The sequence below is a fragment of the Pan troglodytes genome, chromosome 1 (assembly GCF_028858775.2).
Source record: "Pan troglodytes isolate AG18354 chromosome 1, NHGRI_mPanTro3-v2.0_pri, whole genome shotgun sequence".
Lineage (NCBI taxonomy): Eukaryota > Metazoa > Chordata > Mammalia > Primates > Hominidae > Pan > Pan troglodytes.
Window position 1 is genome coordinate 46,907,794 of NC_072398.2, and position 26,623 is coordinate 46,934,416.

A 26,623-nucleotide genomic window follows, 5' to 3' on the forward strand; every position below is an offset into this window, starting at 1 on the left:
GGTGGCCCCTGGGGGCTCTGGCAGGTAGAGAAGGCTGGGGATGGCAGGAGAAGGGAAGTGGGAAACAGGATAAACCCTACTGCATACAGCGTGGTGCGTACAGGGTGATGGGGCAGAGGACGAACAATTTGGAGCTGTGATTCTGAATCCAGGGCTTAGCACCACAGGAAACTAGACGTGGAGAGACCAAAGTCTGAGGATATTTAGAAACTGAAGGATTAGCAGGGAGAGGATTGCTTCAGGGGAAAAACCAACACCATAGGGGCCATAGGTCACCTAGTTCAACCAGACTCCAGGTCCTAGCTTCCATCCCGGCTCCACGTTTGCCCACAAGACCCACACACGGGGCCCAGGTCTGAGGACGGACAGACAGAACACACTGAGCTTCACGCTTGGCCACAGGTCTTTATTCCAAGACCCTTTACCTTCGCAGCACAGGGCCCAGTGGAGGCCGCCCTTCTGGGGAGCCCAGGCCCACGCGGATGTGTCAGGAATGCTGTCCCCATCCCACAGGGCACAAACCTCTCCTGCACAGTGACCAGTGCCGACTCAGGGGCAGCCCGTCTGCCAGTGCGCTGTTCAGACAATTGTAGAGGTAGATATACTGCTTCTGGAGATGGACATAGGGTTAGGAGGCTCGCCCCGCCTGCCCCAATCTAACAGAAAAGGGCTCCCTTGTGTGTCCCAACCCCTAGGGCTCCATCTGGGAGAATGCACAGCGGTCCACAGTGCCACCTGGTGGCTACCCGGGTGGTGCTGCCTAGAAGCCTGGGCAGAAGATCCCTCACCTCCCACCCCTTCCCACAGCTGAGCCCCCACGCCCCCACCCCAGCCCCATCGCCTCTCACCAGCGTTGGGGTCATAAGGTCACAGGCCTGAGACTGCTGCAGGGCCACGTTAAAGACTTCCACGGTGCACTCAGACCCTGCCTGCTGCAGCAGCTGCTCCATGGCCAGGAAGGTGCCCAGCTGGGTCGCACCCTTGCTGCAACTGACCTAGAGTTGGATGAGGTACCTAAAGGGGGTGTGGCAGGGGTGTCCGGGGATGTGGCGGGGGTGTCCGGGGATCTGCGAAAACCCAACCTGGGTGCAGGGACTGAGAAGGGACACTGAACACTTGGTCAGCCAGCCAGCCTGGGCCCAGGGAGGGAGGCGGTAAATTCCCACCATATTCCTGAGGACAGGGTAGGGTGTGGAGAAGACAGGGGCATTGTGAGACTGTGTCCTTTTGGCCCATAACCCAAGCAGGGCCCAGGGAGATCTGAGGCTATGCCAGAGGGGCAGGGAGGGGCTTCCAGTGTCCACTCCCCCAAGACCGTTGTCCAGCAACACCTGGAGTGGCTGAGCAGTGTGCCCGGCTTCTTGCTGTTGCCCCGAGAGCAGCACTGGCCCACAGCAGCCAGGAAGGGCAGCAGGGTGGTGGCGGGCAGCTCATGCCCAGGCTCCAGGTATGGAAACTGCAGTCTCTGCACCTCTCTTTCCTTCCTGCTCTCCCCCTCGGGCAAAGACATGATCGGCATTGGTGCTGGAGAGGGCAGAGGGAGCCCACACAGGACTCTTCTCCCACACACCACCCCATGCCCTGTGGCCCCAACACCTACATGTGTGACCCTGAAGAGGGCACAGAGCCAGCCCACTGTGCTGCTCTCGGCCACCCAGTGCACCGTCACCATGTCTGTGACTATGGGCTGCATCTCCATTGGCCAGAATTCCTGTGGCTGGGACCAAGTTAGGGCTGCTCAGGCAACTTCCTGAGATCTCTGCCCCTGCCCTGGTTAGACAGCACCACAAACTACCTGCCTCCATCCTCAGCCCTAACTCCTGAGCCTCCCTTCCTCTGTCCTCTGCACTCTCACCTTCTCCATGGCATCGAGTGGGCACAGAGAGACAAGCACATGAGCCCCGTGCTGCCACACCAGCTCCCAGAGCTCCTCTGGCCGTGCGAGGCCAGTCAGCACCATATGATCACAGCCAGAGGGCCCACCCTGCAGAGCACAGCTCATTGGCTTCCAGAGACTGAGGGTGTCCCCTGCCCAGCCCACAACTCTGGGAGCCCCCAGCAGCCCCAGCCCGGGAAGTACAGGTGGTCAGAGAGGGCAGGAAACAGTGGCAAAACCAGCATCATCTCACAGGGAAGAGCCAGGCTTCGGGCATGTCGTCAGGGGTGCTCTCCTACACTGGAGAAAACTGCCCCTGAGAACAGTCATCTGAGGGAAGACAGTGAGGGTGAAGCTGCCAGAGGCCCCCAGCCCATGCTGGCCCCCTGCCCCTCCACAGGGTCCACAGTGAGACTCACAGGAGAAGGGGCTGTCCTGCTCATAGCCAGGCAGGGGTGCGGAAGAGCCAGTCTCGTCCTTGATGGCCTGCAGCAAGAGCTGGGAAGGAGATGGGTACCCTGAGGCTGGGAGGTCCCACTGCAGGGCTGGCTCAGCAGGGGAAGGCTGCCCTTGGCTGTCACCCACTTCCTGGCCTGAAGTGTACCTCGTACTCCTTCAAGAAGCCAGCGTTGGCATTGGCTGCCCTCTTGGCACACGCCTGTGCGAAGTTCATCACAGAGATGGGCCAAGACCTGGTGGGGGGGTTGGAGAGGGAGAAGGCACTCAAGGTTCCCCAGCTCCCTGTTCTAGTCTGCTCGGCTCTGCCCATGAACAGGAGCAGGGAGCCTGCCTGTGGGAGGCACAGGGAAGCTGGGACTTACTCAGAGATGTTGAAGGGCCCTTCCAGAATCTTGTTCAGTAGGCAGCTGTGCAGGAAGACGTACTGGCTCTGCCAGGGGGAAGGGCATCAGGCTGCTCAGCGAGGAGCGATGGGGGCCTGCAGGGAGATTTTCCAGGCCCTGACCAGCAAGGCAGGGATCGGGTAGGAGGGGAGAGGGAGCCACTGAGAAACCTTCCCTCCACCGTTCTATGGTGTCAAAGCTGACAGGATCCTGTCCCACCTCCCCTTTCACAGAATAGGGAGCACGGCCCAGATAGGATGGTGATGTGTTTGAAACCCTCTCCCCAGGGTCTTCTGTGTGCCCCATGAGCTCTCTTTCCTGGTCCCTCCTGTAGCCCTGTGGCCACCCACCTCCCTCCCACTCCTTCAGGGTCCCAGCTGCCCAGCCCAGCCTGTGAGGCCCTCACCAGGGTCTGGATCATGAGGGGCCCGTGCATCTAGAATGCATACACAGCATGGAACACGTCTACCATCTGCTCCTCCTCCAGCTGCTGCAGCAGCCTCAACAGGGCCACGAAGGTGCCTGTCTGGCCCATGCCCACACTGCAGGGACAGCCCCTGAGGAGCTGAATGGGTGAAGAGGCTGCCCATGTCCCCAGCTCTCCCCACAGTCCGAGAGCCCCCCACACCTCCAGGCCAGGCAGGGGGCTCTCCACCCTATGCACTCACCTGCCCTCCTGCAGGGCACCAGGATGGGTCCCATGCCCTGGGTGGCCCTTGCCTGTTCCTGTACCAGCTCCATAAAGGTAAGCAGGGAGCTGGGGGCCTTGAGGATGCTGTGGTCGGGTCAGGTGGTGAATTGCAGTTACTCCACCCTCCGCTGCTGTTGCTGGACAACCTGAGAAGGGGGGGGGAAGGGGGGAAGGGGGGAAGGGGGGAAGGGGGCAAAGGGGCAAGGGGGCAAGGGGGCAAGGGGGCAGAGGGGCCCTGCTGCTGCTCCTTATCTTCCTAACTCTAGGCTCCCATGGCCCAGACCTCACACTTTCTTCCCCAGCTGTCTAAGGGCAGGGATAATGCAGACCAACTGTTCCTTGAGGGTGGCAGCTATGTCTCTCTCATCAGGATGCTTCCTGAGCCCTCGGGTCCTTCTCTAGCCTCCTGGGTAATCTCTGCATATAGAGGGTGCCCAAGCAGAGGAGTGATTCGGGTCCCTTGCTTTCCTGCCCCAGGAGTGCACAACCTGGGAAGGCAGATGGGCACAGGGGGCATGGGGTGAGGCAGGAGCCCGGAGCTGGCATGGGGGAGGTCAGGAACCATCATGTCTCTAGTGCTCTTCCTTTCCCTCACTGTGCAGCCTCAGATAAGCCCTTAACCTTCTCTGTACCTCCCTACCCCTTCCCTAACACACACTTCCCTGGGTGGTGGCTGAGTACTTGTGGTCCTCCGAAAGAGAGGGCTCCAGGGACCCAGGAAGTGAGGCAACCTTCTCAGGGATCTCAGCTCTAATGCCTGTCCCACCCCCTCATCCTTGGGGCACGCACGTGCTGCAGCTGGAATTCCCGCTTGGTCCACTCATCCTCAGCCTCCTCGGCTAGGAGGTGGATGGTGATGTGATCATGGGTGACCGGGGTAGAGTCGGTCAGCCAGTAATGCTCACACAGCACCTGGGACCAGAAGGTTGGAGAGGGGAAGGGCGGCTGTGAGCCCAGCCCTATCACTGCTGCCCCCTGCTTTACCCAGTCCCACCCCTCCCTGCCCACCTTTCTGGTCCCTGACACCCTGCTGGGATTCTGCTCTCTGTAATGACCCAGCTCCAAGGCTCCCTCCTCCAGGAGCTGCTCTCCCTTGCCTGGGCTCCGGCACCCTTGCCCTCAGACCTCTCATGACCCTCAGGATTCTGAGTCAGCCACCAGCGTGCTGTGCCAAACAGAACAGCCCTTATTCCACGGCCAGCGGCCCTGGGCTCACTGCTCCAGCAAGAGGACAGACTCGGCAGCCTCTCTGCATGTCCCAGGGCCCTGCATCTGCCAGGCTTATCGAAAGGAAGGATCCATGATGGTACCTTTGACACCGGCCCTGGGCAGTCCCTACCCCTTGGTGCCTTCTCTGCCCAGGGCAAGAAGCCCGTAGAAACTAAGCCAAGCTGGAGCTTACATACCTGGTTCCTCCCACTGCCTCCCCATCCCAGGGACCACCCCATCCTGGGTCTGGGTGGGAGGTGGTTCCACCACCCTCCAGGCCTGATTGGCCTCACTCCAGTCTGCCCCGCCTTCCCTGCGGGAAGATGCCAACGGGGCCATTCCCACAAGGAGAACGTGCGTCACCTGGTGGCCTTTCCAGGAGCCTGTAAGGCGCATCACCCTCCTGTTCTCCATGCCGACGGTCAGCATGATGATGATGCGGACCTGCTACTCCCGCACCAGCCGCCAGAAGTTCTCCAGCGTTTTCTTGAGAGGCGCCTGAGAGGCAATGAATTCCTGTGGGTGGGTGGGTGGGTGTAGCCCTGGGGTGTAGGGGGCAGAGGTCAGGAACATGTTAACAGGCGATGTTTGGTGTCAAGCACACAGCAGATTTCCAATATTTGACCTCCAGGAGTGAGGATGCTGTGCACATACCTACATGTGTGCAAACACACGAACACGTGTACACCCAGAATGCAAACCAGGAGGGCAGACTTCAGAGACACCACCCCCGTCCCTGTCCCACCCCAAAGGGACAAGAAAAACCCCAATGAAAACAACATGCTACTGACATGAGTTAAATAGCCCACCTAGACCACCCTCTTCACCCACCCAGAGTCACCTTCCTAAAACCAAACTGTGTTTCTTCCATGCTCAAAAACCTTCTGTGGCTCCCCATTGCCCACCAAATAGAGTCCAAAGCCCTCAGCCTAACAATCAACCCCTCCTTCATTCAGCCCCAGGCTATCTTTCCCATTACATCTCCCACCACCCAGCACCTCCCCACTCCCTCACCCCTACGCACCCCCCACCACACACACACACACACCACACACACACCACACACACACACACACACACACACACTGCCTGAACATTACTGCTTGGCTGTTCTCTGGCTGCTCCTTCCAGTCAATAGAATGTCCTTCCCTCTTTCATCACTTATCAAAATGTTACTCATCCTTCAATAAATCAAATGTCCCCTCTGGGAAGCCTTTCTTAATTCCTCAGGTGGATGAAATTTCTCCTTCCTCCATGTGCCCTGAGTAGTATTTTTTCCTCTATTACAGCCCTTGTCACAGTGTGTGGTGAATGTCACACACATGCCCATGTGCTCCTTTGAAGGTGGGGAATGTGGCTAACTCAGCTCTGCCTCCTGCAGGCCCAGCACAGAGCCCAGCACACAGTAGACCCTTGCTAGACACCTGTTGGATTGAGCTCATGAAGCCCAAGCTGGTGATCTCCTAGAAAGCTGTTACAGCTAACAAAGGCCAGTGTGGCCTGCAAACCAGCCCATCTCCCGAGCAGATCCCAGATCCCATGGACAGCCTCACTGGTGGCCCTTACTGGGATGAAGTTGGCGTTGATGTCGTCAGAATGAGGCTCTCCCTCCAGCTGGGTCAGCCTGACACTGGAGTGGTCGTCTGCAGAGAGTGAAAGCTGTGCATTCAGGGCTGGGCACATGAAGCCCCCTGCCCCCATGCCAAGCCCTAGCCCTCTGCCATGCCTCCTCTCCTGCCCCCAGCACTCACAGGGTAGCACGTGTGGGTAATGGTTCTTGGTGGTGTTGGCAGCATACTCAGCCTCCAGTCTGGGCTGCTCCTTGCCCACCTCCTTCAGCTCCTGCAGGGATCAAGGGCAGGCACTGGTTGCTGAAGTAGACCCATCTCACCCCATGCCAGGAGAGGGGCAGTGGGGGCAAGTGTGCAACTGGGAGTTCCCTCCAGACCTTCAGACAGGTCCCAGTCTTCCCTCCTCCGAGCCCAAGGGTGGTAAAGGCCTTACCTCGAATTGCAAAAAGAAAGCCCGGTGCGCGTGAGCACTCTTGGCCTCATAGCTCTGCCTGAAGCTGTGGATAGGGATGGGCCGGTGGGTCCACCTGGTGGGAGGTGGAGAGGGTAGCCCCCCAGCCTTAGGTTTGCAGAGTCCTGCCCTGCCCTCCCCTGGGTGACAGGTACAAAGCAGGGGACCTCAGAGTCCTGGCAGCACAACCTGATCACCTGGGGGCCTGTTGGAAACGCAGATCCTGAATTCCACCCTGGGTGTGGAGCAGCGTGCATTTCCAGCAAGATCCTCCAACGCCCAGCCTGGGCTGCAAACCACCAATGTGGAAGAACAGAGAAGGGACAGGGGACATGTACACATGTGCACACACACGCGTGAGTCTCACAGTCTCCCTCCCTAGGTCCTGAGGAGGGCTCCTGTGCACAGCCAGTGCTCAGTTAATGTCAGCCCCACAGGAGGTTGACATGAGGGAAAGAGCTATGGCCTGATACCGTCTATGAGGTTGGTCAGGGAGAAGGTGGGAACTGGAGAAGCTGGGAACTGCAGAAGGTGGGAACTGGAGAAGGCATGCATGATGGTTAATATGGTGTCAACTGGGTTGAGTCACAGTGCCCAGAAAGTTGGTCAAACATTATTCTGGATGTTTCCATGAAGGTGTTTTTTGTATGAGATTAACATTTAAAGTGGTTCACTGAGTAAACTCTAATGTGGCTGGGCCTCATTTAATCAGTCGAAGGCTTTCATAGAACAAAGACTGACCTTCTCTGAGCAAGAAGGAATCCCATTAGCAGGCTGCCTCCAGACGCTTCCCAGAGCCTTTGGCCTGCTGGTCTACCCCAGATTCCTGGACTCACCAAGCCTCCACAATCACATGAGCCAATTCCTCAACATCTGTCTCTTCCCCCTCTCTCCCTTTCCTCTCCTCTCATCTCCCCCACCTTCCTGTCCTCTCTTTCCCTGCTCTCCTCCCTCCTCTCCTCTCTCCTCTTTCCACACACACCCTGTTTGTTCTGTTTCTCTGGAAAGCCCTGACTTATGTATGAGTGCATTTGGAGGAGGAAGAGGCCACATGGGCAGAGAGGAGCGGGGAGCAAGAGGTCCAGGCATTGAAAAGGCATTTGGGGAGGTGTGGTGGCTGAGGAAGAATGGGGGTCTGGCAGAGCCTTGCAACCCCCTGACTGGGACACAGTCACTGCAGAATGGGGGCCAGGGGAGCTTCAGCAATGCCACCATGGCCCCCACAAGGCAGGGAGGTGCAGGAAAATGCACTCACCGCAGGTTATAAACTGTCAGCTCTTGGGAAAATGGATTCTTCCCTGCCCTGCAAAGGGTGAGGGGGCACGTGGGAGGCAGCCCCAGGGGCAGGGAGCTGGCCCACTCTGGTCATGAAGTTCTCCCCAGCCCCCAGCCTTCCCTCCCACTCACCTCTGCCCCTTCACCCGCCTCCAGCACAGCAGGCCCAGCACAGCACAGATGGTGAGGACACAGCCCACCACGAGGCCCTCCACTCCCGGCAGGGGCACTGATGCCGGGGAGACACCGGCCCGGGGCTCTGTGGAGAGAAGGGAAGAGTGGAACACAGCAGCCTTGTCCCACAAACCCTGCGAGGTCATGCCAAGCTCTGCTAGACCTGGGACCCTCTGGGTGAAGGGTACAGTGACAAACCCCATCTACACCAGTAGTCCCAGATATCAAACTGAGGCCAGAGATGGCTGCCTGGGGGGAACATCTGGATGGGAACTGGGAACACCCAGCAACCCCTCCCTGCCCCCAGCTCCTCAGGATGCCCCAAAGACCCCACTCCCTTCCCTGACGCCATCAAAAGAAAAGAAAGAGGGCAGAGGCCTGGTTTCCTGGACTTTCTAGAACTGCACTGTCCTATACGGCAGCTACCGAACATTTGAAATGTGGCAATTCCAACTTATGATTTGCTGTAAGTGTAAAATACACACCAGATTTCAAAGACATAGTAAGAAAGAAAAGAATGTAAAATATCTCATTAGAAGTGTTTTTGGCCAGCTGCAGTGGCTCACACCTGTAATGCCAACACTTTGAGAGGCCAAGGCAGGTGAATCACTGGAGGTCAGGAATTCAAGACCAGCCTGGCCAACACGGTGAAACCCTGTCTCTACTAAAAATACAAAAATTAGCCTGTAATTCCAGCTACTCAGGAGGCTGAGGCAGGAGAATCACTTGAACCTGGGAGGCAGAGGTTGCAGTGAGCCGAGATTATGCCACTGCATTCCAGCCTGGGCAACAGAGAAAGACTCTGTCTCAAAAAAAACAAAAAAACAAAAAAAAACATTAAAAAAAAGTGTTTTTAATGGGTCACCTGTTGATATTTTAGATATTTTGGTTTAAATAAAATGTCACTAAAATTAATTTCACCTGTTTCTTTTGACCTTTTCAATGTAGTTTTAAAAAGACATTTTAAATTACTTATGTGGCTTGCCTTACATTTCTATTGGTCAGAGCTGTTCTAGAGCCCGGATGGCCTGGGAGCATCCGGGTATAGAGGGGCAGCGTGAGTGTGGACAGCAGCAGACCACTGCAATGCCTCAGACTCTCCTGCCTGCATTCTCAGTTCGCCCAGGCCAAGTCTGGTGCCAAGAGCACCTTCGTCGCTGGCTCTGGGTCTCCCCACTCTGCTCGGCAGGACTTGTTATCCCAGTAGTCTAAGCTCAGTCCCTCCTGCTACTGGTTGGTGATGAGCCACACAAGAGGGTTCCCAGCTCTCCTCCCCATCTCCAGGGCCCAGCTGGAGCCCTTGCCCAGTGCCCACCCTACCCGAGAAGGCTGAGGAGTTAATGGTCTCAGGAGGGCTGTACCTGGTAAAGGCTGCAACGCTGAACCTGGGCAGAGAAACAGGACCTTTTCTTGGGGAAGGGCAGGCAAATAAGGTGAAGCCCCTCCCAGCAATCTGGGTCGCAAGCAATAGACACTCAGATAGCAAGTGCTCCCCGGCAGGGGTGTCCAGGGGAGAGAAGAGGCAGTCATGGGTTCTTAGTTTCCATTTCTGGTTGGGCCAGTAAAGCCCCTTCCTCATCCCTCTTGTCTGCTTATTACTAGAGACAGAAACTAAAAACCATGGGCACAGGCTGCTAAAAGCCTAAAACAAAACAGAACAGAACCATAACAAAATAAGGCAGGCTGGACAAGCTTGGCAGAGGTTACGTAACATGCTATCTGCCATCTTACAGCAAACCCCATCTTCCTTGCCTGAGAGTAAGAGGAAGCTCTAGAAATAGGTACCTGAGCCTGGCACAGTGGCTCACCCCTGTAATCCCAGCACTTTGAGAAGCCGAGGCAGGCGGATCACCTGAGGTCAGGAGTTGGAGACCAGCCTGGCCAACATGGTGAAACCCTGTCTCTATTAAAAATACAAAAATTAGCTGGGCATGTTGACCTGTGTTTGTGGTCTCAGCTAGTCGGGAGGCTGAGGCAGGAGAATCGCTTGAACCTGAGAGGCAGAGGTTGCAGTGAGCCGAGATCAGCCACTGCGCTCCAGCCTGGGTGACAGAATAAGACTGCCTCAAAAAAAAAAAAAAAAAAAAAAAAGAAAAAGAAAAGAAAAGGAAAGGAAAATAAAAAAAGAAAAAGAAAAAAATAAGTACCTGGATATCCTGGGAACTGCCCTGGCAAGCTGAAACAACACACTCCACTTTCCTTTTTGAAAAAAGAACCGTGTAACAGATGGGTGTTCAGGTTTTTGCCTTGTCTGCCAGGAAGCTCAGTCAAAATGACTTAATGGACCATCACATGCATTCTGTTTATAAGTCAGTCCAGATCTCTTGTTTCTTTACGAACCACAAATGAAACTTGTAAGTTTCATCACTCCCTTCAGCCTTAGCGCTCGCCTATACTGGGAACCTAGCTTGAGCTGCCCGTTGCATATCTCTTTGGTGTGGCCACAGTCCTCTGTACCCACAGGCACTGTCCAGGATCTCGGCACAGCCCAGGGATCTGGGTAGAAGGGGTTGGGGAGCAGGATGGCCAGGTAGGAGTCATGTCCTCTGTAGTAGTGGTCATGCCACATGTGGTTGATGGCTTCCCAGGAAGGCTGAGGCACTGAGAGAGGAGTGGGGAACGGGAAGAGCAGGGTGGGCAGTGGGGCCGAGGCCTCTCTTCCTGCCACAGAGGGGCTACCCTATCTCTCTATCGTGTACCCACCATTCATATTAGCACTCTCCTCCAGAACGTTCTGGTCCCCCTTTCTGCTCCGAGACTGACACCAGCCTCACATATTTCATCTTACCAGTCTCAGTCCCCATCTTAACCCCCACCATCACCTACTCCATGCCACGGCTAGGGTCTCCCCATCCCCTCCTGGGCCCAGGACTCATGTGACATGTTGGTGGTGGCAATGATGCCGTACCACTGGATCTGCCCATCATCCTTGCCAAACATACCCCGCGGGATCATCACTCCCATTTCTGTCCCAGTCTCCAGCTCAGGGGCCGGGGCTAATGCTGGGGGATGCCAGGCTGGGGATGGAGAGGAGAGTGAGGACCTGACTGGGTGCCTAGCAACCCATCTTCAAGGGCAGGGACCATGCCTTCATAGCCCCAGTGCCTGGGGCTAAAGAACCAAGGCTGGGTGCAGTGGCTCACGCCTGTAATCCCAACACTTTGGGCTAATGGATATAATTAAATAAGGACTAGAAGGTTCCTGGGCTAGGGTACCAGGACACAAGGCTCAAAACTATGGTATCAAACTAGCAAGATCAGGGCCAGAGGAAAGGGCTGGGCCCTGGGGAACAGAGAAAAACCCAGGCAGCCAGGACTAGAGGAGTGACATCCCCAGGAAGACACGGAACTGAGGGGGCCTCAGAGGCAGCAGAAGCTGCCTACCCTCGGCAGATGTGGAACATGCCAGAGTGACCAACCGACTCCACAGACCGTTCCTGCCCAGCACGGCGAGGCTGAGGCGATAGGAAGTGACAGGCACCAGGTTGGGCAACAGGACTGCATTTTTGGAGGTGTCGGCCTGGAACACAAGGTGAGCATTCCCTCCTGCCACCAGCTGCTCTGCCACCACCAGACAGGTGCCCACATCCCTGGCGGGCCCTGTCCAGTTCAGGGCCAGGAAGGTGGCCTCAGGCTGGCACTGCACATCCTCCACAGGGCCAGACTCTGTGGGAATCAAAAGGCTCTGCATTGGGTGGGGGTCAGTGCACCCCCATGAGCAGGGCTTCTGGGTGAAGGGCTCTCGAAATCCGCAGGCATAGAGGGACTGGACATTTATGCCCATGGAAAGGGATATCAGCCAGGTGGAAAAACATCTCCTTTGGACATGACTGCCCACCTGGAGAAGCGTAAGGGGCATAACCCCGAGCAGAGTGGGTGCAGCATCCATCTGGAGAGAGCAGTGGCTCAGAGTCGAGCGGGCAGTGCTGCCCACCTGAATCAGACCTGCATCTCAGGGCACCTTCGTCCTCTCCGCCGCTGACGTCAGCATACCAACAAGCAGTACCACGCGCTGAGTGGACGCCTGCAGCGGCCCTGCCTGGCACAGCACTGACAGGGAGAGGTTGCATCCAGGTGTGAGGCCCCTCAGGATGAGGTGGGCTTGGCCTGGCACCAGAGGGTGCTCCCAGGAGAGGTGCCCCGCCTCTGAGAGTTGGGTGTAGCACATCCCCTGCCCCAAGGGGCTGCTGGCCCAGGCCAGGTTGACCACAGCGGTGCTCGCATGCATGGACACCAACTCACTGGGTGTGTGCAGGGCTACAGAGGGAGGGAAGGAGGGAGGAAGAACAATCAGCCAGGCCGCCAGCCCCAGTCCTCAGAGCCCCATGCTTGATGCCAGGGCCTGCTGACCCCTGCAGGGCCCTGGGGTGTGGAGATGGAAAATGGGCTAAAGGGGGCACCACTGAGGGAAGACCCGGGGCTCTCTGAGGCAGCCTTGCTCACCTCTCCTGCATCGCTGCCTTCCCCATGCCTCACGGGTCCAGCCAGAGGTGTTGGCTGCTGCAATGTGGTGGGGCCCAGCCTGCGTGACAACCTCCACCTCGTACTTCGTGCCTGGAGTCAGACTCGAAAAGCTTGTGCTGGCCACCTTGGCTCCGACGGCGCTGGTGCCTGCCCGGTACAGGGTCACCGGGTAGCTGTCTCGGCCCCTGGGGGCATGGACCCAGGATGCCCAGAGCTGGGTGGGATCTTCACTCGTCACATTTACCAGAGGAGGGGCAAGCGGGCCTGCGAGGAGAGCAAGATATGGAGGGTGTGGAGAAAAGGGAGAAACGATCTACACTAAATCTCTGGCTCCCCCCTCTCCAAAAGAACCCCAATTTCTCCCTCCATCCTTGGCCCTATCAAGAAACACCCAGGAGCTAGAGACACCATTTCAGGGCGTCCTGTGAGCCCAGGATTCCACTGGAAAGCAGGGCCTGCCACTGACCCCAGGCAGCAGAGTCCAGGCTAAGCCTGAGTTGAACAGATGAACTAATCACTTACTCTCGCCACATCCCACCCCTCTCAAGGCAGAGCTAGGCTGGGCAGCATGAGTGTTAAACCGTGTCCCTTCTCCCAGCCCCTGCACAAAGGAGCTTTTAAAGACCCTTATGGCCGGGTGCGGTGGCTCATGCCTGTAATCCCAGCACTTTGGGAGGCCGAGGCGGGTGGATCACCTGAGGCCAGGAGTTCGAGACCAGCCTGGCCAATATGGTGAAACCCTGTCTCTACTGAAAATACAAAAATTAGCTGGGCATGGTGGTGGGCACCTGTAATCCCAATTGCTCAGGAGGCTGAGGCAGAAGAATTGCTTGAACCCGGAGGCAGAGGTTGCAGTGAGCCAAGATCGCGCCACTGCACTCCAGCCTGGGAGACAGAGGGAGACTCTGTCTCAAAAAAAAAAAAAAAGGCCCTTATGTGGATGGACAGGCAGATATCTGGGGGCCCAGGCAGCACCCCTCCACCCCTCCACCCTCAGAGCTTGAACTCAGTTGAACTCAGGAGCCACATGAGCCTGGCCCAAAAGTCAACACTTCTTTATAAATGGGGACACTGAGGCTCAAAGAGGGCCAAGGTTTGCTCTAGGGGCTGAGCCCCAGCTAGAACCCAGGTCTCCTGACTTCCAGGGTGACCTCCTTCCAGCTCCCTCCCAGCCTGTACTCCAGGCAAGATCCAGACAACAGTGACAGGGGCAGGAGGAGGCTGGGAGGGGAGGCCCAGGGTAGGGGTAGAAGGAGCCACCACATTGGAGAGGGATGCACTCAGGGTGGGGAGGCCCATCTATCCCTCAGCTCCACCAAGGGCTCCGCAGGCAGAAAGAGCAGGAAGACTCAGGCCTCATGAGAGGGGCTTCCCAACCCAACTCTACAGGCCCCCAGGGCTTCTGGGTAGGAGAAAACCTCACTGCGTGTCCTGCACTTGAGTAAAGGCAAGGAGCATGGAGCTGGTCACACTGCCTGCTTCAATCCCAACTCCCCACTGTGCTGAGGAACCTGGCGCAAGTTATTTTCTGTCTCTCTGCCTCAGTCTCCTCATCTGTGAAACAGAGAAAACCATAGTAACTACGTCCTAGGCTTGGTGTTATGAGACTTAATGAGAGCACACAGGTAGAAGACCTGGCTGAGTGCCCAGTAAACGCTAGCTATTGCTGTTATGATTTTTTTTCTTTCAGAGGGGGTCTCACTCTGTCACCCAGGCTGGAGTGCAATGGTGCAATCTCAGCTCTGCAACCTCTACCTCAAGCTAATTTTTGTATTTTTAGTAGAGATGGGGTTTCACCATGTTGGCCAGGCTGGTCTCAAACTCCTGATCTCAAGTGATCCACCCGCCTCTGCCTTCCAAAGTGCTGGGATTACAGGCGTGAGCCACTGCGCCCAGCCTTGCTATTGTTATGATTAACCACTTGTGGCCCACTACCACCCACCTCCCTACTGCCAGCCATGAGAGAGCATGAGGAATATCATGCCCAGTGCCGCCGTACAAGTGAGCAAACGCCTTCTAAGAAGGATCTGCCCACCTTCTAGAAGGCCTAAAGGGCCAGGGCCCTGGGGGAGTCCCAGTGAGGGGAGTGGGGTTACCTAGTGCCTAGGGACCGAGGGAACAACCCTAAGCTGATACATGCCCCACCATCAGCCCAGCTGCCTGCCTGAAGACCACAGAGGCCAAGGGGACATGCAGCCCCCTGGGAATCCAAGAAGCAAGGTAGGGGAGGGCCATCAGAAGGCACTCATGTGTCCAGCCTGTGGCGTTGGTGCTGCTGCTCTGATCCAGCCCCCGCAGGGTGGTCAGCTGCACCAGGAACTCAGTGCCCGGGGACAGCCAGGCCCAGGAGAAGTTCTGGACCTCTGCGGCCAGAGTGTCCACCCTTTCCAGAGTCAGAGGCCTCAGGCTATAAAGCTGCACCTGGAAGCCATCCCTCCCCACTGGTGGGGGACTCCAGGAAGCCTTCAGGGCAGGAGGCTGGGTGGCAAGGTTCAGGCTCAAGTTGGCAGGAGGAGCAGGGACTGGGGGAAGGACAAGGAAGAAACAGATGTGGAGTCACCTGAATTCCCTGCCTCTCCTCCCCATGAGCTACACCCATCTCCTCAGTCCCCAGGCAAGCTCCCAGCCCTCCCCACCTAAAACCCCTGCTTCCACAGGGCTCAAAGGCCACCCTCCTTTCCTTCCCAGGAAACCCTCTTAAACAGATGCTTGCCCAGACACCTGCTGCCCCGCTTCCTCCCTGACTGTCCACCCCTTGAGGGCATGGCGCCAACCCTGTCACACCTCTTAGGGCCCCGGTCTCCAGCTCACCTGCTGACGTTCAGTTCCCGTCCAGTCTGTCTCTGGCCTGAGGACCTTGGTGCACACTTAGCCTCCTGCTAAGGTCCTCTCCACCCATCCTCCCCAGCCCCAGCAGATGACCCTGGGCAGGACCCCACCCTGCCCCCCAGGAGCCTGCTCTCACTCAGCTCACTCTTCTCCGGGAAACCTCCTCTGACTTTTTAAGCAGGTGTCCCTTCTGTGAGTCCTAAAAGATTAGACTGAACCACATAAAATTCCTGAGATTCAGCCATTTTAACCAACAGGAATGGAGTTTCATATGGTTCAAGCTAATACATTATGCACATTCCAATTAGTGCATTAACAGGTATTATGATATATAAAATCATATATACACACACACACACACACACACACACATGCCATCTGTTTACTTGTCTTCCTGAGGCACTGAGGACTATTCATCATTTTTGGCCTCAGCAACTGGTTTCATGCCAAGAAAATGGGAGTCATTCATTAAATAATTGTGGGATGGATGGATGGATGGATGGATGGATGGTGGATGGATAGATGGATGGATGGACAGTGGATAGATGGTGGGTATATAGCTAACCAGATGGAAGGAGGTAGAAATTGCTTGCAAATAGATTCATGAAAGGCCTCATCTTGTACTCATGGCCTTCTGAGTCAAGAATATGGCACACAAGGCCGGGCACAATGGCTCATGCCTGTAATCCCAGCACTTTGGGAGGCTGAAGTGGGCAGATCATGAGGTCAGGAATTCGAGACCAGCTTGGCCAACATGGTGAAACCCCATCTCTACTAAAAATACAAAAATTAGCCATGTGTGGTAGCAGGCACCTGTAACCCCAGCTACTCAGGAGGCTGAGGCAGGAGAATTGCTTGAACCTTGGAGGCGGAGGTTGCAATGAGCCGAGATCATGCCACTGCACTCCAGCCTGGGTGATAGAGCAACTCCATCTTGGAAAAAAAATAAAAAATAAAAAATAAAAAATAAAAAAAAAATATATATATATATGGCACACAGTCCAGCCACAGTGGCTCATGCCTGTAATCCCAGCACTTTGGGAGGCCGAGGTGAACAGACTGTTTGAGGTCAGAAGTTCAAGATCAGCCTAGCCAACATGGTGAAACCCCATCTCTACTAAAAAAATAAAATAAAAATACAAAAATTAGCCAGGTAAGGTGGCAGGCGCCTGTAATTCCAGCTACTCGGGAGGCTGAGGCAAGAGAATCACTTGAACCCAGGGGTTAAAGGTTGCAGTGTGCCAAGATCCCACCACTGCACTCCAGCCTGGGTGACACAGCGAGATTCCATCTCAAAATATATATATATGTTTATATATCTATAATTATATATAATATATTATATATAATTATATTATATAATTATATATATTATATATAATTATATTATATATAAGATATAATTATATATTATATATAATATATAATTATATGTAATATATAATTATATATAATATATATTATATATAATAATTATATCTTATATATAATATATAATATATATTATATATATAATTATATATAATTATAGATATATAAACATATATATATATATATATGGCACACAGAAGTGCAGAGTAGAGGATGCCAGTCCCCCAGCCCACCACCTGAGGCTGGCCTCTCACAGGCTGCAGCCAGGAACTCACAAGTACAGGGGTGGATCTTCTGGATGCTAGAGCCAAGGTTCTCTGCCCAGGCCCACACTGACATGGCATAGGAGGAGCCAGGCACCAGACTCCTCAGGGTCAGGCTGGAATTGTCGGGGCCCAAGTCAACAAGACTGCCCGGTGACCTCTGGCTGCCCTCCTGGTGCCAAGCGACCCTGTAAGCCTTCCCGCTGTCCTGGTGCTGGGGCCCAGACAATGGCCAGGTCAGAGGGGCCACCCCTGCTGATAACCTCCAGGGACTGTGGTGCCAGGGGACCTGAAGAGAAGGGCAGTTTGGTGAGGGGTCCATACACTGCCTGCAGCCTTTTGGTGCCCCCTGCCCAGCTCTTCTGAGTCTCTCCCCTGCTCTGACCTCCCTCCCCTGGCAAGGCCTTCCAGCTGCAGGGCCAGGGAACACAGTGGCTGGCACTCACTTTTGTGGCCCATGAGGCTCTAAGTGATGATTCCCAGAGATGAGGCAATGTCCACACAGTAGCGGGCCCCAGGCACTGGCCCATAGAAGGTGATGTGGGTGGCACCAGGTGGCACAGAGATGTTTCCAAGGAGGCCCAGGTTTCCCTCTGTGTAGAGCAGGGCCCGTCTCCTGGGCTCCTTGGAGGCCTCGAGCCCATCCAGCTGCCGCTTGGCACCACTGCCTTGTCTGGACTTGGCTGCGGAATCTGGAGGCGAGACAGGCCCCAGAGAGTGAGGCCTCACCTGCCTCTGGATGCAGATGCCCCTGGGCAGGATCCTGCCCTGCTCCCCACCAGCGGGGACTCACCGTCCAGCCAGGCACTGGCCTGGGCCCAGGCGTCATATGGCCCCGCTAGGACCTTCAGCTCCAGAGCATAGTGCCCAGTGGGCAGGGGCCCTGGGAATGTGACATTGTGGGCCTCAGGGCCTAGAGTGATATTCTTCTCCACTGGCCCACTTAACTTCAGCAGGAAGCCATCCTGCACACCTGGCCCTACCTTCCAGCTTGCCCAGAGCTTGGCGGGCAGGGGAGTCAAACCAGGTCGAGGGTGGGCAGAGGGATCTGTGGAGAAAATAAAGAAATATGTGCAGGAAGACCTAAACAGCGGAGGGGAGAAATCCCACTGGTTCTGTGCCGGCTTCATTCCTCTATGCACTGGGCCACACCTTGTCCCAGTGTTAGCGGCCACCACTTGCCACATTCTGGATGAACACCGGCATCTGGCTGCTACCATCTGGCCACGGACAATAACAGAAATAAACACATCAAGTGATTAAATGTGCACCTGCCAGCATGGTTCTGAATACCACATGTGGAAACTAACACAGAAAGAGGGTAAGCACTTGTCCAGAGATGCATAGCCACTGGGTTGCAGAAACAAAACTCAGAACACGGCAGTCTGGTTTGTCTGCCCTCAACCACTGCACAATGGGGCTTCTCTAAGTAAAAAGTCAGTGAAGCCATGGCGAAGCCAACATGGGCTCTGCAGGCATCCAACCCAGGTTCAGGTCAGCTCACCCACGCACAGGCTACGCAGGAAAGGTTGGGTTTCCTCTCTCTGAACCTCAGCTCCGTCCGCCATAAAATGGGGATAATATGACTTACATAGGGCTGTTCTGAGGATTCAATGAAACAATACACAGAAGGTGCTTAGCACAGGCCGGGTGCAGTGGTGCACGCCTGTAATCCCAGCACTTTGGGAGGCCGAGGCGGGCAGATCACGAGGTCAAGAGATCGAGACCATCCTGGCCAACATGGTGAAACCCCGTCTCTACTAAAAATACAAAAATTAGCTGGGTGTGGTGGTGCGTGCCTGTAATCCCAGCTACTTGGGAGGCTGAGGCAAGAGAATCACTTGAACCCAGGAGGTGGAGGTTGCAGTGAGCCGAGATCACGCCACTGCACTCCAGCCTGGCAACAGAGTGAGACTTTGTCTCAAAAAACAGAAACAAAAACAAAACAAAACAAAACAAAACAAAACAAAAACAGAGTCCAGCTTAGCACAGAGTCCAGCACACAGAAGGGTTCAATTGATAACTACTGTCACCACCATCATCCCCTCAGATAGGTACCCACCACCAGCCAACTGGAGGCACACTCCCTCTGAGCCTCCAAAGACACCCCCCCCCACTGCCAGTTGTATCCTGGCTACTTGACCCACAGAGAAGAGATGGGAAGTCTCAGCTGTGTCTCCTTTACCCCCAAGCACTCACAGGTCCACTCTGTGGCATTGGGCCCCACTGCCCGATGGGGCCTCGCAGCAGCACTGAGCGTCAGCTCACAGGGGGGCCCTGAGACAGGTGAAGGGAGGTGTGATGGGAGACTCCCCGTCTGAATACTGCAGTCAGATTGGTGCCACCTAGGAGGTCTGTGAGCACCAAGTGGAGCCAGGCAGCCCCCTTGGAGCCATTCCAGGAGGCTTGCAAGGCACTGGTGCCCAGGGTATGCAGTACCAGGTGATCTGGAGACACAGGGGCTGGAGGAAGGATGTAGAGAAAATGTCAGGCTCAAGAAAGGCCCCTGGAGCAGGATGCAGGCAGGGACCCTGGCACTAGGGAGCACAGAAGCCCTGGCACTAGGGAGCACAGAAGCCCAGGCACATTGGAACATGGCTGGCTATGAGGCTCTGGACTTTCCACCATTCCCACCACTCCCAGATTGGCTGCCACCCGGGGCCTTGCCCAAGTGCCCACCTTACCTGTCCACTGATGGAGGCTGGTTGTTGCTTGGAGGTTGCCAGCCCAGGTGTTAACTTCCAAAATATACTCAATACCTGGCAAGAGGTTGCCAAAATTGTAGGACAGGGTGCCCAGGGGCATGGAGATATTATGTGCCAATGTCTGGGATTCTAGGTGGTAGAGGAGAAGGCAGTAGCCATCCTGCTCCCCGGGGGCATCACCCCATGAGGCCTCCAGGCTGGATGGGCTCCCGGAATGTGGAGCTGCAGTCCATGGACAGTTGACGGGGCTGCATCAGCGGAAGACAGAGACACCAAGGTCAGTGCCACAGGGGCATCACCCCTCTGCCTGTAGTGCTCCTAAATAGGTCACTGTACTAGACATGATCTACAGAGAAGTTGCGCTCCCTGCCAGCACTCCAGGGCAGCCACCTCCTGCCCCAACCCCAGGCAACAACCCCACCCCTTCAGCCTGCAGCCCTCATACAGTGCGAGCAGTGAGGGTGATGGTGACATTCTGCCCACAGGGTCGCAGGGCAGTCACTTCCAGCTGGTAGCGACCCCCTGACACCAGATCTTGGAACTTAAAGCTGGATGCATTGGTGTGGGCCTGGAGCTGCTGCCCTTCAGGAGAGCTGAGGGGGCTCAGACGTGTGAGGCGGAGGGCGTGGGTGAACCTGCCTGGCCCCGGGGCTGCCCAGCTCAGAAAGAGGCTAGTAGGTCTCCCCTGGCTGGTGATGTTCACGTTCAGGGGTGGGCCTGGGGAAAAGGAGGTGCTTTCAGAACCCACTAACAGCCTTTCTGCCTTAAAGAATGGAAGGCCAAAAAAAAGAAAAAGCCAGGGTAGAGCCAGGGTCTGGTGTGGAAAAATTGGCCCCACACCCCCGACTCTTCACCCCCAGAACTCCCTCCCCCGCTGAAGACACCTACCTGCACTCTCCCTGCCTGGACTCCCTTCCAGGGAGGGGCATGCTTCCTCCTGCAGGAAGAAAGGAGGCAGAGAGTTGGGGAAATGGACAGAGGCCTCTGGGAAGGCTACTGGTGGAAGGTGGAAGGGGATTGTGACTCTCAGGCTGCAGACAAGCCCACCTCTTCCTGATGCTGTAGCAGGACGAGCTGCAGACAAAACTCCTCAGACACCAGATTAAAGAAGGAAGAGGCCGGGCACAGTGGCTGACGCCTGTAATCCTAGCACTTTGGGTGGTGGGGCAGGGCCAGGATCCAAGAGAAGGCTCTGTTGCCGTGTCTGACAGCCCCACACATGGCCAAGGGGCATCTCCCGGAAGCATGCCCACGGCGCATCTGTTCTCCAGGCAGGCTGGAGCAATCTGTTCTCGCTCGCTGCGCCACGTGCTGGCCCTGGTGGAAAGGGAGTGGCCTCTCCTCGCCTAATGCAGACCAGCTGTGGGGCCCCGAGGAGCGTTGGGAGATCTGGATGTGCCCTGGAGAGTGGGGACCCCACCCGCTGGCCTGCCCCCCCATGCCCACCTTACCTCTGCCAGAAAACCCCGGAACCAGAGCAGGGCAGTGAACAGGATTGGGAGCCTCATCCTGATAGCTGCAGAGTAAAGTTGGGAGGCAGCAAGGGGAGGAGCCAGTCCCCTGGCCCACCTTGCCTTGCTTGCTGGCAGGCAAGGAGGGCGGGCATGGGTGGGAAGGGCAGAGTTTCAAGCACAAGCAGGCAGCAGGCAGCAGGCAGCAAAAGCAAGGGGCTGCCTCTTAGCCCCAGAGCCTGACCCCCGCTCTCTCCAGCCTTGGCAAGGCTCTTGAAAGGAGAGAGGCGGAGGCTGGCTCCAGGCCCAGAAGGTGGAAAGGGATTGTGACTCTCAGGCTGCAGACAAGCCCACCTCTTCCTGATGCTGTAGCAGGACGAGCCACAGACAAAACTCCTCAGACACCAGATTAAAGAAGGAAGAGGCCGGGCACAGTGGCTCACGCCTGTAATCCCAGCACTTTGGGAGCCTGAGGCGGGCGGGTCACGAGGTCAGGAGACCGAGACCATCCTGGCTATTATGGTGAAACCCCGTCTCTACTAAAAATACAAAAATTAGCCAGGCATGGTGGTAGGTGCCTGTAATCCCAGCTGCTAGGGAGGCTGAGGCAGGAGAATGGCGTGAACCCGGGAGGCGGAGCTTGCAGTGAGCCGAGATCGTGCCACTGCACTCCAGCCTGGGTGATAGAGTGAGACTGTCTCAAAACAAAAAAAAAAGAAGGAAGAGGTTTATTCAGCCGGGAGCGTCAGCCGACTTGCGTCTTAAGAGCCGAGCTCCCTGAAAAAGAAATTCTTGGCCTTTTTAAAGGCTTACAACTCTAAGGGGTCCACGTGAAAGGGTCGTGATAAATTGAGCAAGCGTGGGGAATGTGACTGGGGGCTACATGCATCAGCTAACGGAACAGAAAGTTTTGCAATGCTTTTTCATACAATGTCTGGAATTCACAGATAACACAAGTAGTTTAGGTCAGGGGTTGATATTATTATTATTACTTTTTTAACTCCTAGGGCCGGGTGGTGGTGCTAAGGTTGTCTGGCTACTTAACTTCTGTTTCTTTCCAACTTTTTGCTTTCTCTCTTTCCTCCTGTCTTGTGAACTAGGCAAGGTGAGGGGGAGGAGGGAGGGCAGCAGAAGTAGTAGTGGTCTCCTTCCTTAATGCCTCCCCTACCTGTAGCCCACTCCCAGCCCTCAGGTCTCCAGGGAGGAAAGTGTCCTGTGCTCTTGGGGAAGACCAAGAGGAGAGGTGGCTCTGCAAATGGACACATTTGCAGCTGGCTGTCCCACTCCTTGGCTCTGGAGGAGGGGCACAGTGTCTGTTGACTCCATCACCGAGTGCGAGATAGATAGTGTTTCTGTGGGGGTGCGTGTGGTCTTGGTGACACCATGTGGATGTGTGTTCCTGTGTCCTAGGTGGATGGCCAGCTGAGTGTGTGTCTCCTTTTGTATATCCATGTGGTACCACGCTCTTGTGGACAGAAGCACATCCTTTGGCTGCTGAGTCACAGCAATTGTAGATCTAGAGCCCACCTGGCCCTTGGGCCTCCTCTGGTCCCACCTCATCACTGCCAGATGAGGAAGCTGATAACCAGAGAGGGGAAGAGCCCAAGTGTGTGAACAGAAAAGCTGGGCTTGAACCTGGGACCTCGGACTCCATAGAACAGAGATGGCGGACCCTGCTCCAAACCTCCCAAATTGGGGTCCTCTCAGCTGGGAATCCTCTGAGGAGCAATTCAAGTACCTGGGACGTTTGCTTGCCTTCCCCCACTTCTTTTCGCTGAATCAGCAGCGTCCATCCTGGTTCCCCTGCCCCCTCCCAACCCCCATCTGGCTTTGGGCACTGCTGGAACCCAGGCAAGCCTGCCTGAGGCCTGGCCTCAAAGATAATGAACTTGGGGCTTTGCTTTACTCCTGACTAGAGCCCGCGAGTCACCCCGAGCTGCTCACCCAGGTGCTCCCACCTACAGACAGCTGAGGATGAGGAGGGAGAATGGAAGAAAAGGCTTTGGGCCCTGGGAGTGAAGCCCAGGACTCAGAACAAACTCAGGTAGTGGGGAGAGGGGATGTGTGGAAAACACACAGGTATAGAAGTCTGAACACCAACGCAGCCTCTGTGGTAGCTGGATTCTCCTGGGCCTGCCCCAGCAGGGAGGACAAGCCTGCCTCCAAGACCAGCTCAGCCCAGCTCCCTGCTCAGGCCACAGCCAGGGGCTGCTTGCTCCTCCCCCGCTCCAGCTAGCCCCAAACCTCAGAGCCGCCCACCCGGCCCCTGGATGGGGGCCTGGAAACTCAGCACTGCAGACTCAGGAGATTTTCCAGGCCGTGTGTGCGCCTGCGTATATGTGCTCTTTTGAAAGGCGGGGGCGGCGGGCGGGGGAAGGTTGCAACCAGGGAAACTGATGTGAAAGGGAAGAGGTCCCAGTCTGGCCAAGAGGTGGCGGAAACATCGTACCTTCTCATCCCACCCTCATCCCACCTCACCTGGGGACATCTCACTCTGTTCTTTCTGGTAGCCTTGATCAGCAACCAAAAAGGGGAGAGGCGGGGTGGAGGCGCCCTAATTCGGAATCTAAGGAGAAGAGACACACAGGACACATGCCTAGGTAAAGGCAGAGTGTGTCAGAACCTGCTCAAGGGTCCCCACAAAAAAGAGGTCTGCGGGGCCCAGCACAGACTCCATAGCTAGTCCTTTGGACGGAGCCTTGAGGAGGCACCTGGCCCTAAGATGCACAGCTGCCAGCCCCCAGCGCAGCCTAGGGGACCGGGAGACAGGGCCCCTAGAGGTTCTGATAAATAAGCTGGGCATGGTGGCTCATGCCTGTAATCTCAGGACTTTGGGAGGCTAAGGTGGGCGGATCACGAGGTCAGGAGATCAAGACCATCCTGGCCAAAATGGTGAAACCTCGTCTCTACTAAAAATACAAAAAATTAGCTGGGTGTGGCGGCACATGCCTGTAATCCCAGTTACTCGGGAGGCTGAGGCAGGAGAATCACTGGAACCAGGGAGTTAGAGGTTGCAGTGAGTTGAGATGGCACCACTGCACTCCAGCCTGGTGACAGAGTGAGACTCCGTTTCAAAAAAATAAAATAAAATAAATAAGCAGCAGCCTCCCCAGCCCAAACGTCTCCATTCAGCAAAAGAAAAGGTACCACAAGGGCTGTATCTCCTCCCCAGCAACCACCCCCACAGACAAACCCACATCCTCTCCCTAGAGAACCCCTGGGGTTCCCCCCCGCTACCCTGAGGTCTCAGGGCACCTTACTGATTCCTTCTGGAGAGAGCCAGCCAGGAGGCAGAGGAGAGAGCAAGGGGCAGGTCTGGGAGTGCTGGCTTCCAAATGTGAACTGGCCTGGCCTACAGCTGTCCCAGGCAGCGCTCTTCCGGCCCCTCCCTGCTCTCCCACAGCCTGAAGCCTGGCCTTGGGCAGCCCCCACACTGGAGGAAGATAATCACCAGGCAGCAGAGGGGCAGGGTGGCTCAGGACAGCCAAGTCGCCCACTCCCCCTGCTGCCTATACTATGGGGAAGGTGGCCAGGGAATGGGGGAAGGCCTAGGTCCCCCTGACCAGGCCATGGGAGAGCAGGGGAGGGGCTGGTCATGTGTGGATTGACACTCTGCATGTGCATTTGTGCAAACGTGGGCCATGAGGGTGTACACACCTGTCTGGATGGATGTATTAGTGGGTGTCCAGGGACAACACAGAGCAGGAGGGAAACGGGAGCCCCTGGGAAGAAAAGGCCACATTGTAGAATAGATGTCCATTTGGCTGGCTCTGGGCTTGGGAGAGAGGGAGGGACTCTTCTATCCTAAAACCTTCCTGCCAGGGTCCTGAGTTCCAGCATCGGGCAAAGAACCAGGCACTTTCCTGGACCTCCTGGCAGGCTGGCCCTGGCATCCCAGTGCCAAGCAGGGCTGGATTACTGGTCCTCTCAGCCAGGGGTAAAGGGTATGGGATGTTCCCCTTCATCCAAAAGGTAGCAGGAGGTCCTAGCTGGCCCGGCACAGGGTTGAAGCTTTGAGACAGGGGTGCAGTTGTCACTCTGGTCGGCCTGGACTTATCCCATGCCCTTAACAGCACTTTCCTGCCCCACTCACCCTGTCTCCCCTGCTGTCTCTCTGCTTCCTGTGGGATGAGGCTTCCCAGATCCAGTTCTTGGTGTTTCTGTCTCCCCGACACAAACAGGAACAAGCCAGGGCCTGTAAAGTTGGGGCAGAACAAGCCAGCTCAGGCTGGCCTAGGATTTTGGGGGTGGGAAGGATGGAGGAACAGCCACCCGAGATCCTAGTGCTTCTCCAGAGAAGAGCCGAGGAGGGCAGCTAGGAAGGGGGCAGAGCAGCTGGAGTGTGCAGGACCCAGCAGTCCTGGCCCCAGGCAGCTGACTCTCTCCCCAGGATCCTCCCCTTGGATTGTTAAAAGGTGGCAGCCTTTGCCTCTGGGGGCCAACTGCTCCCCAGCAAGGAGCTCCCTACTCCCTAGGGGCTGGCAAAGAGCAACGACTTCTGGGAATTCCAGATGTAATGGCCGCCTTTCCCCGGGCCTGGGCTAGGGAGGGGGGCGCTCCTGACACTTGGGGCAGGGAGCTGCGGCTCACAGCCCTGGAACTGGGAATCACTAGCGGGGAAAACAAGAGAGTCAAGACGTGTGTGGCCAGAGCTTGGGAGGGCTGAGGGCACCCACCACAGCCTCAGATGGGACAAGGCTGACTCTCAAGATGCATCATGCCCTGCACCAGTCCCTCCCCAGCCTGGCCTGGTGGCTTGGGACACCCCTCTTTGTCCTCCCTGGAGTGGACTCTGTCCCACCCGGGATGCTGGGAGACCCCTGGGAGTGACTCCTTCCTGCACTTCGTCAGTGCTCGGCTGGAAATGCCCCGGCAGCCCGGGTTCAGGGAGAAAGTCAGCAGTGAGGAGGAAGAGGGAGGCTGGCGAGAGGTGAGACCCAGCAGCCATGACCTCCTCACCCTGTGCTGCTCCCAGACCCACTTCCCCAGCCAGCTCCTCCCAGCTCCTCGGTCCTCTGGCTGCTGACTCCCAACCTCTCCTCCGTGAGCAAAGCACGCCATAGGCTGACAAGGGAGGTGCTATGATCATCCCCCAGTGGAGGGAGGAAGCTGAGGAGGAGACTGAGACTCAGCAATTTGCCCAAGGTCACACAGTTAATGAGCTACGTTTAGACTCATTATGCACAGATCTTTCTGATTTCCAACTATTACTATACTTTCTCTGGAGTTGAGGGTGGCTAGAACCTAAATCTCAACCCAGGAACACAAATCAATTCGAGTGATGGAAGTTTGAGAGCTGCTGGGACCTTTTGGCCCCAGGGGTGGGAAGGTTCTGGAGGGGAGAGGGAGTCACGCCCAGGAGCCTTCCAACAGCCCGGATGGGACAGAGTCCACTCCAGAGAGGGCAGAGAGGGGCGTCCCAAGTCACCAGGCCAGGCTGGGGAGGGGGTGG

General features: G+C 56.1%; 1 protein-coding gene across 1 annotated transcript; it reads right to left on the reverse strand.

Moving 5' to 3' along the window:
- Positions 1-385: 385 nt before the first annotated feature.
- Positions 386-26,552, reverse strand: PTPRV (protein tyrosine phosphatase receptor type V). The gene is given in 31 exon segments (XM_063793662.1): positions 386-610; positions 849-2,374; positions 2,481-2,568; positions 2,698-2,765; positions 3,125-3,283; positions 3,406-3,555; positions 4,199-4,321; positions 5,018-5,146; positions 5,149-5,160; positions 6,185-6,261; positions 6,370-6,460; positions 6,623-6,716; positions 7,899-7,943; positions 8,048-8,174; positions 9,410-9,474; positions 10,480-10,690; positions 10,966-11,106; positions 11,473-11,754; positions 12,082-12,345; positions 12,565-12,816; positions 14,796-15,074; positions 17,028-17,208; positions 17,210-17,304; positions 17,462-17,707; positions 17,809-18,063; positions 19,215-19,283; positions 19,286-19,477; positions 19,700-19,936; positions 19,939-19,968; positions 20,609-20,657; positions 21,172-26,552. Coding segments are annotated over 30 exon segments (4,317 nt in total). The 5' UTR covers positions 21,229-26,552; the 3' UTR covers positions 386-610; positions 849-2,125.
- Between the last annotated feature and the right edge of the window lie 71 nt (positions 26,553-26,623).